The 19,711-nt window shown below is 36.2% G+C and overlaps 1 protein-coding gene across 8 annotated transcripts in view; it reads left to right on the forward strand.

Moving 5' to 3' along the window:
* The window catches only part of NEK11 (NIMA related kinase 11), a 106,964-nt gene that overhangs the window by 20,243 nt on the left and 67,010 nt on the right, over nt 1-19,711 (forward strand). For all 8 annotated transcript variants that reach the window (XR_010829246.1, XM_048077976.2, XM_013197757.3 and 5 more), the window contains 3 exons: nt 4,880-4,998; nt 10,961-11,025; nt 12,288-12,414. Coding sequence is in view for 7 of the 8 variants with exons in the window: in XM_048077976.2 (XP_047933933.2) it covers nt 4,880-4,998; nt 10,961-11,025; nt 12,288-12,414 (311 nt within the window). In the remaining variant the exon portion in view is untranslated. The remainder of the gene's footprint in view (nt 1-4,879; nt 4,999-10,960; nt 11,026-12,287; nt 12,415-19,711) is intronic.

The raw sequence follows: 19,711 nt of genomic DNA on the forward strand, positions 1-19,711 counted from the left end.
GGTCACTTGAGCTCACAGATTCATAGCTTATAGACAATCAGCCAGAGAAGAGAAAACAGGTAATTTAAATACTAGTTCATTTTGTTCACTATAATCAGTATTACAAGCAAGACTTAAAGGCAGACACATTATGAGGTCTCTGGGTGAGCCTAGAAAGTTTGTACCAAATATGTACTACTAAGGGATAAGAGAAGATGAGGCTGGGTCTGTGGGGGAGCAGTGTGAAATTTGATGTAAATGAGGAAGGGAAAACTGTCTTGTCATTTGGAGCTGATTACAAGAAGCTTAAGCCTAATCATATGAATTGTGAATTTGGTAGCAGAATTTGCTTTATAAAGTGGAGAACACTGTATGAGTCAAAGACCAGAGTGTAGAGGATACAATAAATACTAAAACAGGCTATATGACAGTATAGTTGCCAGTTTTTTTGACTGCAGCATTTGGTTTAAAAACATGTTGATGAAGTCTGTCTTAAGGCATTTTTAAAAGAAGTATTTAAACATATTTAAGCCAACTTTTTAAGAGTTTATATGAAACAAGTGCCTACTTTTGTATTAAATATAGATATGCTATTCTAGAAACATCTGTTGTACATGCAGTGCTCTTTTTATGAAACTGTGAAGCAGACTTTTCAGTCGTGCTCTGCTAGACATTTGAAATGCTTTGAAAGCTAATGACATTGGACCACTGCGTTATCTGTCCACCATCAGACTTGTAATCATGTTTCTCCAAGCATCCAGCTTTGGTGTGAATAATTGAAGAAGTACAATTCCTGCCAGTCATTGCTTTCTTGCCTTCTTTGATGACACTTAAATGCACATTTTAGCTGGGATTTATTTATTTTTATTAAATCTGAAATGTTTGATTCTGTTATAGAATCTAAACATTTGTTAACATCCTATTTTAACACCTATGCAGAAGCTCCTTTGCTTCATGCCCTGAATGTCTGACAGCTGAGGCTTGGTGGAAATTTTATATAGCCAACTCTCACTGGAATTCCAGACCTGATAACTGAAACATTATCCTAACTGCCCAGATATTCCTGTGCATGGTGAATCACTTTATCGGTGGTAGAAAGTCGCTCAAAACCAGGTCAGTTGATCCTATAGGAATAAAGGAATCTCTTTCAGCAGCATTATGGAGGTGGCTTCAGTCCACTGCTTTTTATTTTTTATTTTTCCATTTTAAATAAACTTATTGGTGAATAAAAAAGGGCATGATAGTAATGAATAATAATCAAAAGCTGCTGCAACACCCCTTAGAGCCTTTTTTTGTTCAGGTATACTACCCTGAATGAATGTTTCAGTGTGGAGTTGCCCTAGGATCCAGGAGACGTATACCCAAACACATGAGAATGTATTAGAACAGGGCAAATAAAGAAGGTGGAAATAGATGTGTTGGCTGTGCAGCTGAATCTTTTCAGTTTTGAGTTTGCTAGGTCAGGCCAAAATGACACTGGCTCCACTAGGATTTGCTTCTGATTTTTCCAAAAGGACAGACTATGTAGTATCACTGCATTTAAGCAATTAGGATGTATTTAATCAAATACTCAGGCGAGAGAAGTACAAAGCAAGGTTTTTCATACTGCTATAAAGATTCTTTTCTATTTTACCTTGGGTATTTCTAGAAGGTATACCTTTGTATTTATTTCTCTATAGCCTATCTTTTAATGTGGTGGGAATAGGATCTTTTTATGAAAAATATGTCGATTTCAATTGAGAATAAGAAAAATGTGTTGCTCTCCGATCTGATCCTTGTTTGGAAGTCTGGTACATTCAGTTTCTCATGCATAGAATAATTACCACATTGGCAGTAATTTGTACTCTTGGGCAGACTCAAAATAAAGAATAAACATCCAGTTGGCATGGAAACAGAACTACCCTCTCAGCGTTATTCTGTTTTCTCCAAAGTACTGTGACTTATTCATTAGCTACTGTACTTTGTTCATTATTGCTTGACTCGTTCAGAGTAATCCTCCAATGCAGCTGCCCTGTGCTAAACCTGTCCTGTGAACAAAAAGCTTGACATCTTTTATTATGACTGAATTCTATCAAATTTATAGAAAGGAAGTACATGTATTCAGTTTCAGTCTTCTTGTTGAGCTTCTTTGGCAGTTGCCCTCATTCAGAGTCTTATAGGCAATCTAAACTTTGTCATGTAAGTCAGATTTGAAACAAAAATGAACCTTGGGTTTCATGAACCTTGGATTTAATTTTGTGATGTAAATTGGACTTCAATAAAATATAGTTTTTATAAATTAAAATAATGTAGTTCTTTTAAATGTTTAGTACATCATAAAACAGAACTAGTTACACCTTCCCCCAGATAATTATTTCTGTCTCTTCACTGCAGTCTCACTGTGATGTGAGTATACATATGCTAAGGAAATCTGAGGAAAAGCAATAACTAGAGCAATGAATGCCTGTTCACATTATCTGTCCTAGGTACTAAGCTGTTTTAAATAAGTTACTGGTGTGTTTTATGCTTTTGACATTTAAATAGAAACTGCAGCTTGGAAACTTCCTATTTCATTTGTATTTCATTCGTTAACTTCCTTATGAACTTCATTATACTGGCCTTCCAGACTGCAAAATTGGGCAGCAGTATTTCAGCAATTTTTTTATGATACACTTTTGTTTTCCCTTTTTAGACACAAAATTAAGGTTAAATTGTCTGTAGGACATTGAGACCAGTCTTGTGAAAAGCAATACAGTTAACTTGTGGGCACACATCGTTATTTTGTTCTTTGACCATCTGAAGGAAACCCCCCTCTACTTGAGAGTACCCACCAGCCTAGCTCTTTATGTCCTATGTTTCTTTTCTTTGCCTTTTTTTTTTTTTCCATCAATGTGTGATTGAGAGATTACATATTTGGACAGTGAGAAATGGTGATCAGAGCCTATTGCACCTCAGGGGTCCTTACTGGGACAGTCCCCTGGGGACAGCAGCCTGCAACAGCACGTGTCAGAGCAGCCTTTGAATCTTGGGCTACTGCTACTATTGCCTCTCGATGGTCTGGGGCAGCCATCTGGAGTAGGTGAGTCACTACTTTTGAGGGGTGTAGGCTCAAACACAGCCCATCTGGTTGCCATGCAGCAGAGTACCCAGCAATACCTTTTCTTCCCTACCTCTGCTCCGCTGTGAGCAGCCATTGGGAAGTTGTTGAACATTTGGAGTTGCAAAGGGGAAGCAGCTGCTCAGAGCTCCAAGTTCCCAGAAGAGCTTCCCTCTGGGCTGCAGCAGGGATGCAGATGGAGAGTTGAAGCCCTATTCCCATCCCTAGTGAACAAGATGACTCAGACATTTCAATTTAGAAATTGCAGGACATTGTCAGGGAACACATTTTTGATGTATGACAAAACATCTTCTTCTTCGACACAATCACTTTTGAATATTGCAACTTTTAGATCCTGAAGAACCACAAACACTACTGTAAGCTCTTGTTGAAATAGAAATGTATGGATCTGCAAGGACAGAACCTGCTTATTTTGTAATGTCAGTATGAAGCACTGTGGTTTTGGGAACAGAAAAACGAGGAATATTGAAGAGACCATAACCTTTTGGAGTCAACAGCACAGGGAAGGGTTGATAATGGGAAATGGCATGTATCAGCATAACCAGTGGTCTGTTTTCTATACACTTATGACAGTGGTACAGGTTAAACTGTTTTCTTGTATGTGGCACTTAGTACTTCTGATTTTATGCGGAAGTAATGATTTGTGCAGAGTAAGTTGTCCTGATGTAAGGTAATTAATCACTAGAATAGAATAAGACTCACCATCCCTTTGCTCTGGGATTAGTTACCTCAACGTAGTACTTGTCACTAATGTGCATTCTTGTAAACAAAATCTATTTATTTTATAAAGTGGATAAACATCCAGCTGACAACCATTTCTCTCTTTTTTAGCAAAATAAACAGTTTTCATTTAAGTTTCTTCAAGAGCCTCTTTCATCGTGCTGTTTGACTGATTTTTACAAATATCTGCCTTTATAGTTTTCAAGTAGTCTTTTTCTGTATATATTTTCTAGTTTATTTGGCACTTCTTGCTATGTATCATAGTGCTCCATTTCTAGTGTTACTTCTACATTCAACTGTAATTTTAATGAAGTATTTACAATAACACATGCCACAGATTATAGACAGTTTAATTCTGCTTTGTTTCTGACAAAAGAGAATTTGGAAGAGAGACAAAGTATCATAATTTAGGAGTCTGTATTTTAATTCTTAAGAGAACAGCATAGTTTCTTCAATGCTGATATGGTTAGTGTAAAAAATGAGAATGTCTCTTGACTGTGCATTGTTCAACTTAAGTGGAAATGTTTTCCCTAGATTTACAAACTATTGTTCGAGCCATTCAGGGACAGATTCATTTTCTTCAACTTAGCTGTTTACATCTGAGCTGGACAGTGTAGGCCCTCATCATAAACCTTTGCAGAGAAACAGCATTTGTACAACATGATCCATCCCTTCCTAAGACAGACATGGCAGAGATAATTGCACTATGTAAGTGACTGTTCCTTTGTCTTAATTATAATTAAGGGAGTTTGAGGTGATTAGCTCAGATGTACATATCTAAAGCTGGGTGACATGAAGTGAGAACTGTTGAAAACTTTCGTGATTTTATGTAACTCTTGAGAGAGAACTGACCTAATTTCCTTCTGCAGCCAGACAGCTTGATCTCTTTTTGATCCTCAGTTCTGTATGCTTTTGGTGCTGTGAGTGTTCAGAATTCATGTGCCAGCATTAATTTTACTGCCTGTGTTCTACGGAGTCTGAAGGTGTAAGAAAATGGCATCCTGTGATTTCATGAAAGAGAAGACATTTTAAAAACTAACTTTAAATGTACTTTAAATTTAAATATGTTGCGATGTTTTTCAGGGTGGAGATCTAGACTTCAAAATTCAAGAGTACAAACAATCTGGGAAAGTATTCACTCAAAGACAAATAATAGACTGGTTTATACAGTTGTTACTTGGAGTCAACTATATGCATGAAAGGTACAGTCATTTGCTTTAATACAAGATCATTTAACTCGTGAGGGAAGTGAGTAAGCTTTTACTGACTTGTATGTATTCAAATAGAATTTGAACCATATTGATTATTTTTTATTGGTATAAAATCCTAGTCAATGAACTGCTGTAGTGTATATGTAGTATACATAAAGTGTAATTAATTGTCTATCATGCAAGAATATTGTATGTTATATCTTTAGCAGTGCAGTGGTAAATGTCTTTCAGTGTTAGACAAATTCTCTAAGAGCCAAGTGAAGAATTTAACATGATGGAAATTGCTCAATATTGTTAGAATAAAATAGTTTTAAAGTTTAAAATAAAGACAGCTTTTAAGGGGATTTAGCAAAGAGCTCTTGCAGGTGTTTAATGTGAAGAATCAAATACATGTGCTTGATGTAATCCCCTTAAAATCTTATATTCTTTGAAAACTGACATTACTTTTAACAACACATCAAAGATTAACCTAAAAAAATACTGCAGATCATTAAGACAGTGATTTCATGAGACTATGATTGATTAACGCATTTCATAACTAATAGTGTAAGATTCCATGACACCACAGGTGTAGCTGGTCATCTGGTGGAGAGACGTAGAGTATTGGTCCAATAAGGTCTCAATGCAAGGGTTAAAAAGTTTTATGTGAGCCTTAGGGATCCAACATTCTTGACTGTCCCTTGGATTCTCTGGTAGCATGCTCCACACAGGATGCTTGCACTGGTTTGCAGACTTTTGAACTGCTGCGGAGACCTCACTTGTTTAGAACAGGGATAATAACAGGTGAATACTTACCTGGTCATCTCTGTGAGCGTAGTTCTTACCTCCAGTGTGATTTGCAAGGTGTTTCATCCTGCCAGGATGAACTGTTTGAACTATTATTCCTATTGAACTTTCAGAAGTAAGAATGTTATTGCTGCAAGGACTGGCTTAGCATAGGCTAAGGATATGTCTCTGCAATCACCTTGTGTGACACCTACTCTGTCAATTGTAAATAACTATTCTGCACACTACCTCACTCAAATTTAGATGCATGTTTTCAAGAGATGAAAAATTAAAATAATAATTTTAATTTTGCCAAGAATTATGGCTTAAATTATTCGTACAGCTAGTGGAGGGCGACAGAGAGAGAAAAGTTAGGTTACATCCAGAGTCTGGAGATGACAATTCTTTTTTTTTTTCTCTTTTTTTTCTCTTTACCCCTTCTTCTTCTCTCTCTTCTCTTTTTTCTTCTTTTTTCTTTTTCCTTTCTTCTTCTTTTCTTGTCTTTTTTTTTCCTATTCAGAATGTAAACTAGAATAATTAGTCTTCTATTTTGCATGAGTAGTTAAAAAAGAAAGATTATCTGCTAAATTGAGGCTGAAGACAGCACCAAGTTGATGTAGCTGTTTCAAATCTATTTCACAGTAGCTTGGGCCAAATTTGGTTGCTTGAACTTGAGTTTCAGGAGAGGAGCAGGTAGAGATAGTCACCGGTCAACAAGAACAACTGTTTCTCAGTTGAGCTGAAGTGAAGTATGTAGGATAGGTTTGACCTAAACTGAGAGATGCCTAATGAGTTTTTACACCTGCAGAGTCAGACTGTAGAGGGAAAAGGGCAGAGTGAATTACTGTCTGTGACTCAGAACATTTTGGTTCCTAAATGCCAGTTTATCTGGGGCTTGTACGTGATGTGCCATGCCATCCCCACAGACTGCAGTGATGGAAGCACAACAAAGAGAGATCTCTTGGGATGCTTTGTTTTTCAGCATTCACCTCAGGCAGAAAGGACAGAGGAAAATTGAAATAAAAATCCTGACTGTTTAACTGAACTATTAGTGGCTTTTTTCCCCCTTCCTGAATTCTGGTTTAATAATTTATCATGAAAATGTTAGTAATCTGGAAGGTCCGCTTTTGGTAAAATCCTTTCTTTATCCTGTGTGTTTAGAGGATGCATTGTGTAGACTAATGCAGAGTAATAATAATAATGGATTGTATAAGTTATTTTTTCTTTTTGTCTTTTATCTTCTGTATATCCTTATGCCTCTGTTATCTCCACTTTTCTCACAGGTCCCTTTTGTCTACTCTTCTTTTCTCTCCTTTATTTTTCTCATCTTCTATTTGTTCTCAAATAAATCTTTCCAAAAAATCTCATAAATAAACGCTTTGATAAATATGTATGTTAAATTACTGGGTTTCCTGAAAAGTACAGTTGAATTCTCCAGTGAAAATAACAATTTGATTTTCCAAACAGCATTTCATTTTCTCTCTTTGAATTAGAGCTATTTAATAGCACCTCTCCAGATACATAGAAATGACTTGACAGTTTTATTTGTATTTCCTTTATTATATTGTGTTTTTAACTATATTCACGTTAGAAAACTATTCTTTATCCTATTATTATAGAGCCAAACAATAGCTTAAATGACAAAGCTGAGGCTTAAAAGGCTTTAAAAGTACCTACAGAAATTTGTTGGAATTACTGAAATATAAACATATAAAAACAGCCCTCTATTTATGTATAAAGGAATTGTATGTGATTTCTTCTATACTGATAAGGGAAAAAAAGGTATCATACATATTTGAACTATGTTTTAATGCAAGAAAATTTTGCCCTAGAGTTAGAATCTTGAAATGTTCATTATCTGTGGGTTGGACCTCTTCATGCCATTTCTTAGAAAATCTAGCTGCTTTGGGAGGGATTTCTATCCCAGAACAGCAAAAATGACTACTTCTGGTTCTAGACATAAATTATTCTGTGGATCTATTTCTTGTGCACCTTTAGTTGAACTTCTACACTTTTTGAAAACTCTCATTCTAGAGATTTACCTCCAAAAATAGATGTTTTTCTACCTCCTGTTGCCCCCTTCCCCCCAAATAAAGCAGATTGTACAGATTAGGCATTCATGTCTTTTACTTATGCTTCATAAATCCCAAAGTGGTTATGAATATCTCCCGGTGACTCTGCTATCTACTGTCTATTTTACATAATTGAAGGATTTTTGAATTTAAACTTGAAAGCTAAATTATCTAGAATTAAATAGATGCAATCCTCATCTGTCATTGATATAACGAAAGAGACAAGTAGTGGATAGGCAGCATAGTTCAGTGGTCTTATCTAGACAGAGAGAGTTAGCATGAAACCATCATCTGGTCGCTCTGGCATACCTGTAGCCCATCACATATTAGTGCACAAAATTGATCCCACAGCACTCAGGCAATGAGGCCATTGATTCATTTAACCTCAATTTGTATATAGCTGACCATTATATTATCCATCGCATTGCTAATCTTTATGAACAATATGCCAACACAGAGATTTTGATAAGGTTACCGTTCATTCAAACAAGTTTGTTGCTTTCAATCTATAGGGTAGCGCACTCTGTCCAAGTCTATCTGGATTTCCCATTGTCTTTCCTAATACAGGATTCACAGTTGCCCAGAACCTATTAGTTCTCAGAATAGTTCTTCAGACAAAGGAAAGAGAAATTTATTGCTGAATATTTCACAGAAGTAAACTACTTCAGCTTCAATCAGCTTCACTTGCTGGTGTGTTGCAGAGGCATCTTTACTGAAGGAGGCTGCCTACTGCTCAGTGATCCATGCTGCTTTTTTATGACTATGAGACAGCAAGCAGGTAATCTGTAGAACATAGGTATGGGTGTATTTATAGTCTAAATTTAAAACCATCCTGAAGTGTTAATTTCTACCCAAGATATCAATAACCACTTCGCTAGCCGTCAAGTTAGATTAAGATTTGCTGGAGTCCAGTTAATTCATGTTACCTTTATTGGCAACATATATTTATTTCTTGCTAGAATTAAAGTAGTTGTTTCAGTTAAGGTTTCAGCTTGTAACTTGTTAATCTTCTGACGTACCCTGGCAGATTGAAGTGGCTGGTATCAAGAGGTATCATCATGGGAAGTTCCAAAAAAATTACCCCCAAAATTTCTTACTCATATTAATACATAAAAGCATCTTATAATTATTGGCAACACAAATAATTTACATCATATTTTCGTCACTATGTTGCACGTTTATATTAGCATTATATTCCATTTCAAACCACTGTAGCCAAAATATCTTCTCTTTATCTCCTATAATAAGTTACTGAAAGTTTTCTGCATATTTTTTATACATCAAGATACTTGTCATTCAAATCACAGTTGCCCAACTAACTTTTAGGTTCAAGATTATATTTCTACAAAGCTACAAACAACAACAACAACAAAATAATAATTAAAAAAGTTAAAAATCTAAGTCAGTGAAGTCAAGTTCTTTCAAAGCTCTGTGTGATGAATGGTAAGGAAATACTTTATGAATCTAAATTGACAGAGCAAGATTTATATACAACTACGTGTGTATATAGGCTTATAAAATAATAAGGAATATAATCTTAGCTTAATTTCCTTACTGATGTAATGCATGATAAATGTACGTATATTGCTCAAGCAAGTTGCCAAGTAGAGAATAAACTATTTATAAACATCAGTGGAGACATGCTGAATAAAACTTTCATTTTTCCAAATGTGCAATCTCTCACTAGAAGTATTATTTTCAGGACAAAAATTGGAAAGAAAAAAATCCATAATGTATAAAGAACTCTTTTCTTTATGCCCCATAAAAATAGAAATGTTTCCATGTTCAGCTACGTATGTACTACAATATCTTCTAATACCTATTTTTCTCCCCCCCCCCCCCATTTATGAACTAAGTATATTGAATTCAATCATTTTTTTCTTTTCTTGCAAAAAATATTTTCCAATGAGGCATGGACTAAATTGCTTATTTTAATTGTGCTGTAGAATAAGTGTTTTCTGGACTTAATACGGAAGCTATTTTGGAAATCATTTCAGTATCTCAATGCATTAGACTATAGTAATTCAATAAAATTTGACATAATACTTGAGGATTGCTCAAGAACAACTAAAATCTATTACCATATTGGGTTTTTCTGCCCACATCTCAAGAATCTTAGAGCCTCTCAGCAATCTTAGAGCCTCTGTTGCTTTCTTTATCTGTTCTAAATGACTAAACAAGTAGTGTATTTGTAATACCAAACACAGTTTCAGTAGTCATTATGTACTGAAGCTATTCTAAGCTCCTCCTGAGCAGAGATGGTGGCTTGATAACACACAGTACTAGTTATAATGAACTTAAAAGTGGTTGAATTCAAGTTTGGCTGAGGTTGTAGGGAACCCTCTTGGAAGTGTTATTAATAAGAATTAATTGAGAAGATGCTTTGTGTACTGTAGAGATATATTTTTTTCCCTAATGAGCTGGAAAATTACTGTCACGCATTAAGATCTCTAGAAATGGAAGAGATGCTGTTTGTCCTGGCATGGTGTGTATCTTATGATGCTGCTTCGGTCTTTGATGGAAAAATAAGTCTGTAAAAGCTAGTTGTTCTTTTTCTTTTCCTTTTGATCTCTGTCTTTGTAAAGTTCTTTTATCTTCCAGACCATTACTGTAAAAATTTGTACAACTATCCTAGTCTGTATACATGTTTGTCTTTCAAGTTAATACGTTTTCTCTGCAGGAGGGTTACCTGAGCTTATTGCTCTTATTGCTGTTTTTCTCGTCCCTTATTCTATTGTGATACATCTTATTCTTCTGGTTGAAAATAGGATGTCATGCTTTTAAGAAGAGCCATACAGGAAGACATGCTTTTCTCTTTTCTTTTGCAGCTCATGTTAAGCCTGTATCTGTATTCTCAAGCTGGGATCCCTGGGTGCATTTTTATTATCCTGGCTGCTTAGGCTCTCATCCTGCATGTGGGTGTCTGTGAATGTACCTCTGTGTTTTTGTGAAGCTCCTTAATGCCGGTTGCTGTGCATTGTCACTTACAGGGTTAGACTTGTAGCAGTGGTGGGCTGGCATTCCTAGCAAGGAATGAAGATAAATACTTGAAATACTTGATAAGTGACTTTGAATCGTTCAAGTTAGATGAGGTTGAACTTCTTTTTGTATTCCAGGCGAATACTTCACAGAGATTTGAAAGCCAAGAATATATTTTTGAAGAATAATCTTCTTAAAATTGGTGAGACTTGCCTACTTTTTAAAGATATGTTTTACTATGATAGAACAATCCAGCAGACATTCTGTGAATAAGGAGATTTACATAAAGTGATGTCTGATGTAGTGTTTGATCTGTGGTCAAACATTTACCTGACAGGCATACACAGGAACAGGGACCCAGACAGGCACTGAAATCCCAGCCTTGAGTGTGCTCAGAGCTCAGCCGGACATAGACTGAGCACCCTCATATAACTTTGAAGCTGGCCCTGATTTGAGTCAGGTTTGAATCAGATGACCTCCTGAGGCCTCTGGAAACTATGTTGTTCTATGTGGTGTTCTTATTTTGGATAACCATAGAATTTTGGTTGAATAACCATATTTAAAAGTTCTGCCTGTTTTTAGTGTTCAGTTATTGTATTGTGTCTAACAATAAAGAGTTTATACAAATAAATAAATATTTGCATATGCTCTTGAAATGTAAATATTTAATTAGTATCTTGTCTTTTTGTCATTTGTGCTTCTAATCTAATGTATTTTTTCATCTATGTCCTAATTCATCCTCTTTATTTACAAAAAGCAGTATTTACAGGGTAAGTTCTTTGTTGCCACTGAAATTATTTTGTATTAATTTCACTTTCATAAAGAGTTCCAAGCATTTATTATAACAAGTTGGTTTAAACACAATTCTGATTTTTTTGTAGTATTAATCACAGTGGTACTGAAGTATCACTCTGATGCCTAGAGCTATTCACTACATACACATTGACAACCTTTCTTAGTATCCCAACAGCATAGTTGTTTTTTACCTGTAGAAGTTACCAGAACACATGGACAAAAACTCTTTTTTTTTAATCCCTTGGGCCATTTCCTGAAAATATAGGTAGGGTTGGCAAAGGCTGATCCCTCCCTCTGAAACAGATTGTAGGTGGAAATGGGGAAGTATGTCAGCCCATTATTCCACATAATTTTAAACAAGATGGACACCTAGATAAGAAATTCCTACTAATTACAATCAACTTGGGTTGCCTTTGAAGTGTTAAGTAGGAATTTTAAAAGCTCTCTATTTCATTGCTGATATTCTTGGTTCTCTGCTAAACAATGTTTTTGTGTTGACATGTCTGGAATTTTGACCATTTATACAAACTGAGGATATGGATCTTAATTTAAAAATGAAAAGTGAACAGACGTGTATGAAGGCTGTGTTAATGTTTAAGTTCTTTGTAAGAATTTTAGTCTTATTGTGCTTAATTGTTTGGGGGTGGATCTTTCTGTTGTTACTTTTAGGGGACTTTGGAGTTTCTTGTCTTTTGATGGGTTCATGTGATCTGGCAACTACATTTACTGGGACACCATACTACATGAGTCCAGAGGCACTGAAACACCAGGGCTATAACACAAAATCTGATATTTGGTGAGTAGTCAGCATGCTATTTCAGTAGGATTATACATTTATTGAAAAGAAAATGTCATGAAAGGTAAAATGTCATATATTGTCAAGATCAGCATTTGACTATATTTAGGAACTACCCTTTACTGTTTGTTTGTTTGTTTTTTGAAAAGCAAACCAACGGGGGTTTAGTGAAAAAGGAAGCAGGGCTTCCTCAGTAGGGTGCTCACACTACTCCTCTAAAACTATTCCAGGATATTTGCATCATGTATTGCAATTTAAAGGTTTGCTCTTTGTGTTGAGAAGCATGTAGCTACTATTATATGGTGTTATGTGGGACTTCAAAAGAGAAAAAGATTCAGGTCCAGTCTCTGCTGTGACACAAGATGATTGTGGATTAATCTTGAGTTCTCCTAGGAAGGGGGAAATCTTTCTCTTATAGAGAAAGATAAATAGAAAGAAACAGTTGTCTGTGAAATTTCCAAGTGGACAAGGAAGGAGCGATTCCTGGCTGAGAGGGAAACAGGAGAACCTTCTTACGAACTGAATTGAAAAACATTGGAAAGTGGCAAAAGGAAGAAAATTCTTGAAAGGACAGCTGAGTATAAGAATAACTGGACAGAAGCAAAAACACAATCAGTTTCATAAAAGGCTCAAAGATAGAAAGATAAGTGTCAGTTCTGCACTTAGATGGCACAAAATATTGATTTCTGAGGTAATGATTAAAGTATCAAGTTGAGAACCTGAGATCTGTTGAAAGACTTTTTTTTTTTTTAAGTCTTTAAAGTCTTTTTTTTAAAGGAAAATTTTAGTTGTGCGGGTATTTTTTCAAGCTAAGATGAGGAATGATTTTTGGAGTGGGGAAAATACCTGTCTTGGTTATGTTCTAAAACACTCATCGTGTTTCATGATGACAGTTAAAACTATTTTTTTTTTAATTCTGTCATAGTGTTTTTTTAAATACTTTGTTACTTCTCTTAAAAGATGTTTGTTTCTGTAGTTATGCATATCCGAAGGTTTCTTTTTTAAGAATATTTCAATCCAGGAAGTTTTCTTTAAAAAGCATTTGTCCACTGGAATGTAGTTTGTTTACTTGACAATTTACTCTAACTTCTGCTCCATTCTGACTTTTCAAAATATATTTGGGACTTCAGGATATAATTCTAGAAGTTCAGAACAGTCATCTGTACCTTTAACTGCTAACAGCCATTTTTCACAGTTAACATCTTCAATCCAGTCAACGGATGTGTCAGGAAACTCATCTCATGGTCTTTATAGCTGAACAGAGATGGATTTAATGTCAGATTATCTCTCGTTCATCTGTATCAAAACAAATATGAGTTAATACATGTCAATAAAAATATATTGCGAGAACATTTCAAAAGATGTGAAAACAACTGAACAGACAGGAAAACATGACTTCTGTGCGCTATTACTGTAAAGCATAATTTCTATTGCAGTTGACACTGAATGTAAATATATATAAGTTCTATTCATGCTTACAAGTGTCAATCCATATGTCACTGAAGTAGTACAGAGTAAATGAAACCCGAATTTGTAAGCGTTTTTATAAATGATGTGTTGATCACTCTTTTAAAATCTACAAAATAGCAGAGAAAAGCCCGTAGAGCAAGTCACTACCTATTGGCTTTTTGCTATACTTTATGCATTTTGTAATCTTTCTAAACCAATACCCAGAGCACTCAACCAAGGGTGGAACTGCTTTCACAAGGAGGTTCTTGGCCCTTGGTTTAGGGGCACAAGGAGGAGATGTGCCCTGTCTCACTAGAACCCCAGCCCACAAAAGCCTTCTCTTTCTGAGCCAAGAAACTCTCTTTCTGTAAGGACTTCTCAACTACGAAGAGTCATACATTGAATTGATACGTTGGTCATTTAATTCCTTCATTTAATATTTTAATAGTGATTCTGAGTTTATTTTATGTTTGCTGTCCTTGTAAGGAGTCACTCAACCATCTGAGTTTGAATTGTCCATCCCACTTAATCTATTTGTGGACTGTCTTGGCCCACCAGCTGTGCATCTGGTTCCAGCCCTCAGTTTTGCGATAGTTGTGTAGTAGTAAGCACCAAAGTTTTCGTATAATTTCACGTTTTCATTTCATAAAGCACTGTTTCATACTTTCTCCTTTTTCTTTAGCTGGATGTGCTGAGGTTCTGAAACGTTTTGCAACTTTGCATATGTTTTTTGATTTTGAAATCAGTGCACTTTTTGCTAAACATTTGTGGAAGTCATGACCATCAATTCTGTTCATGTTTTTCTACTTATTTCCTGTGATACCTAGAAAGATCAAAGCCAAAAGCTTTAACAAGTGTGCATGTGAGAGCAGGATATTGCTGATCAGCAATCAGTGTGCCGCATCTTTGAACAGATGTCCTTCATCTGATTTTGGGGGAGCTAGGGAAGAGATGGGTGGAGGGAAGGCTGTTTTCCATATATTCAATGGAAAGCCAATTCCATTGGCTCCAAGGACAATCTTAAGTCCATTCCCTGAAATAGAATTTGATGATTGAGGTGAAAATGCCATGGAAGAGATTGGTTAAGGTGTTGGCTCTAAAAACCGAAGTCACTTTTATTTATCTGAAAGTATGTAGAAGACAGATTCTGTTCCAAGTTCATTTTACAACAGTTTTTAGCCAATCATGACAGGTTAACTGAAGCTTGCTGAGTCTCTCTGCAGCTTTTTGTTATCAAGTTAGTACAAAGGCTGGTAAATTTGAATGTCTCTTCCTATTGAGAAACGTCTAGTTACGAGATATAAACGCTTTTTGATAAAGCTCATGAAAGCTCATTTTTTAATTGCTTGACATGTGAGAACTCAAGTTCTGCTATTGTTTTAGTCTTTTTGTTTTTTAGGGGCTTTTTTTTTTTTTTTTTTTTTAAGTGTGACAGCTCATTTTCCAGGAGTCAGAAACTTCAATTCATTAAATAAATAGGTTTCCTTCAAAAACTGATAGCGAGTTTCTACCTTAAGGAGCACACCATCCTGCTAGCATTCTTAGTTCCCTTGCTTACAAAGAGTGTAAAATCTTAGCATTATTAAAATTGCTTGGGATTTTGCCTTTGAGTTCATTTGATCCCAGCTTTATTTCACTATGTCTAAATATGTCTATATTGGCATCATTGCTTATAATAGTAACATCTCTATATAAACAGGGCCTATGTAATTATACCTATATAGCATAATATCTTTATTCCTTTTGTAGAATGAAAAACCCAGGAGATAGCTAAAATGACCTAGTATTTTTGACATTTGAGGAATAATATTTTCTTTTCAGTTCTGACTTCAGTAGAGGAATATGTAGGAATGTTAGAAAGTACTGTTATTCCTTGTCCGGTTATTTATTCTTATATCTGAGCTCAGATTTGATGAGGCTGCTCGTGTGTCCTTCAAACTATAGAACATTCTACAGCCCAAATGCATCCATCTGTGAGAGAGGAGGAAAGGACAGAAAGATCAGATGAGCTGTGGAGCAGCCTGTTCCCATTTCACACAATTTTTATGCAATGACACATAAGAAGCCCTAGTAAAGGTGAACTCCACATATAAACTTCATAAACATTACCCTCAGCCCTACCACGTGCAGCAAAACCGTGGCATTTCTGTTACTGGAGACCAAACATGGTTGTAGGAATTGCATGAGGCTGAGGGGGTGAGACCTTCTGGTCAACTTTGATTCTATGATATTTGTTGTGCCTAACCTAGATCTATCAAATACATGTCCCATCCATCAGTATTCATTCCACAAATTTTTAGGTCAGATCACTTTTTCTAAAATTAGTTAAAATATAATGAAATAGAAATATTTCTAATGATAAAGCAAGTCATCACTCAGAACTGCTAGTTTTGCACAAATAGTAATAATAGCAAGGGTGTTAGTGAGGCTAGATGTTGGGATACATATCCCATATCTAAGGATCTCTGAAGAACAGAGAAACCTTTGTACTTTCTACTGTCTTCATGCAACCTAGAAAGCCTAAACTTACCAAGAAGGTCAATGATAACTCCCACAGATGGTCCTAAAGTTAAAGTGGACTGTTGTAGCTTTCCCAGAGATCTCTTTTACGTCAGAAAATTGGAGGTTCCCTTGTCACACAGGCTCCCAATCAGTTTAGATTCTGCTTTTTTCATGCTGGGGAATGAACATCACTCTCTCGTCACACTTGAAACTGTCTCTGTGTTCACCTGTAAAGTTAACAGTATTTGCCTGCCACTAGTTGTTAGCACAGTATTGCTTGGGCAATTTTTTGCAGGTTTTCTAACCCTGAGAGTTTGGGGTTGCGTAAACGAGACTGTAATCTGCACTGGCTTGTATTCTGCCCAGGATCAGTATAAATCCTCAGTGCAAATATCGAGTGCTTCCATTGTAGTGGCTATTAAAACAATCTTACTTTGTTTCTGAGTAGATGTGCTAAAGTGTATGCAAACAGTTATGAACAGTGATATTTCTCTCTTCTCTTCAAAGCTATGAGTACATATGGCAAACTCCACCCATGAACTTCACAAAGAATTTCTGCATACTATGTAATACAAATTATCTCAGAGGCAGAAATGTTAACAGAAACAATTCAGTTGAAAAACAAATGTATTTGTCATTTGGAAACATAGCAAATTCTTTACAAGAGAGGTATAAATTGTTTTCTTTTTGTCTGGCAGAGACAAAGGAATATCACATTTGAATCCATCATACTCTACGTCGGCTGTCAAGTGTTGGCATATTTTGATAATTTTTTTTTCTGTGGGGTTTGGTTAAATTGGGCTCCCTATGTCACACATCTTGGGACTTTCATTTTAATTGTGCTTGCTTGTCTGTTCTTTTGCCCCAGTTTGTCTTTTCCTTTAATAATAACAATCCAAAAAGAGATTATTTTTAGTGCCAAATATTATGTAGAATAGTTACCAAAAGTAGCCATAAAATTCATGCATTGGTCTTTTGAGTAATGTTTAACTGATGGATTTTATTAAAGTGCAATTTTATATAAAAGCAAGGGTTGAAGCAGGCATCACAGATTTCTCATCTATGCTGAAAAGGTGTGCTAGATCTTCATTGTTATGAATCAGCAAGGCTCCACTGAAATGATCCATGCTTTTAATTCAGAGATAAATGCAGAACAAAAACTTCTTAAAAGCAATACGAGTTGTGATTTGTAAGCTATGTTCTCATTAAATCTTTTTTTTTTTTTTCTTAACGTGCTTTGTATTTATTTTATGGAACTTAAGGTAGAAAGAAATTGCCAATATGTGACTCATGGGAGAAAATTTCAGCCTACTCTGTCTCTGTAAGATTTTGTCCCAGAGTTTCCAAACTATAGGTCTTCAAGTAAAGCACAAATTGTAATTTGGATTAATAAAGGTGTCTAAAATAGCTTTTCCTCCCATATTCCTCTATCTAGTCCCAAGATAATTAGAAAAAGAAGATTCCTATAGCTGATAATGCTGGTGAGACAATCTTATTAATTTTTGGCACAAATATTTGATTTCTTTTTTTTTTTATTGCAATACTGCTGATTATTTTGGATTCTTAAAAAAAATGTGGCAGGTATTTAATTCTAATTATTTTCACCATCCCAGATAGAGATAGCAACAAACAAATACATACCTACGTTATTTTAAGTGAGAGCTATTTCAGTTCAATAATAAAGGCAGTTATATCATCACCCAGTGAAAATTCAGTGCATCTGATCTGAATTCAAAGAGCTGTTACTGAAAACATTTCATACCTTGTTTTGCTGAGATTATGTATCTTGTGATAAGAACCAATAAAACATTCAGAAGGAATTAAATGTTCTTTTTTTTTTTATTTCCACTTCTTTGTACTGTAGAAATGCTACATAGTTGTAAGACTATTAAATGTCTGGGCTGACCAAAAATCTTTTTATAATTGCTATTATATACATGTACCAAGAGTCAGCCAAGCCCTTTCCAGCCTATGAATGAGGGAGGAAAAAAAAGAGGAAGAACCTTTCCTTTATTGAAAAGATTACAGAAATGTTCTTTTTACAGTGGCCCAAGCCAGGCAATCTTTGTCATGCTTGTGTCCCCTATTGCTGCATATAACTTCACTGGTGTAAGTGGGCTGCTTACCCCAAAATATAAAGGTTTGGAAGTATCCAAACTTACTTCTAAAATATGCAATATATATAACTAATAATAGTCTCCACAGCATTTGATGTTATTACTTGAATCAATCTTGTAATGAGGAACATTTTGGAATGGGGTTTTTATATTGAAAGCAAGTTTATTTATTAAAATGATATAAATGGTTTGCTGCTAACTCTAAATCTGCCTATTCTATGATATGTAATATCAAGTATTGGTTATTGACTGGATGAACAACTAATGCTGTAAAGTAAGCTTGTACAGAGTGTACACGGAGTGCATGTGATTCTGGGAGACTCCCCAGTCTTTCTGAATTTCCCAAGTATTACTGGCTTTGTGTTTGGAAATAGCTGATAGAATCATAGAATCATAGAATCATAGAATATCCTGAGTTGGAAGGGACCCTTAAGGATCATCAAGTCCAACTCTTGATACCGCACAGGTCTACCCAAAAGTTCAGACCATGTGACTAAGTGCACAGTCCAATCTCTTCTTAAATTCAGACAGGCTCGGTGCAGTGACCACTTCCCTGGGGAGCCTGTTCCAGTGTGCAACCACCCTCTCTGTGAAGAACCCCCTCCTGATGTCGAGCCTAAATTTCCCCTGCCTCAGCTTAACCCCGTTCCTGCGGGTCCTGTCACTGGTGTTAATGGAGAAAAGGTCTCCTGCCTCTCGACACCCCCTTACGAGGAAGTTGTAGACTGTGATGAGGTCTCCCCTCAGCCTCCTCTTCTCCAGGCTGAACAGGCCCAGTGACCTCAGCCGTTCCTCGTACGTCTTGCCCTCCAGGCCTTTCACCATCTTCGTAGCCCTCCTCTGTACACTCTCCAACAGTTTCATGTCCTTTTTATACTGTGGTGCCCAGAACTGCACACAGTACTCGAGGTGAGGCCGCACCAGCGCAGAGTAGAGCGGGACAATCACCTCCCTTGACCTACTAGCGATGCCGTGCTTGATGCACCCCAGGACACGGTTGGTCCTCCTGGCCGCCAGGGCACACTGCTGGCTCATATTCAACTTGCTGTCTACCACGACCCCCAGATCCCTCTCTTCTAGGCTGCTCTCCAGCGTCTCATCGCCCAGTCTGTACGTGCAGCCAGGATTTCCTCGTCCCAGGTGCAGGACCCGGCACTTGCTCTTATTGAACTTCATGCGGTTGGTAATCGCCCAGCTCTCCAACCTATCCAGATCCCTCTGCAAGGCCT

The sequence above is a fragment of the Anser cygnoides genome, chromosome 2 (genome assembly GCF_040182565.1).
Source record: "Anser cygnoides isolate HZ-2024a breed goose chromosome 2, Taihu_goose_T2T_genome, whole genome shotgun sequence".
Taxonomy (NCBI): domain Eukaryota; kingdom Metazoa; phylum Chordata; class Aves; order Anseriformes; family Anatidae; genus Anser; species Anser cygnoides.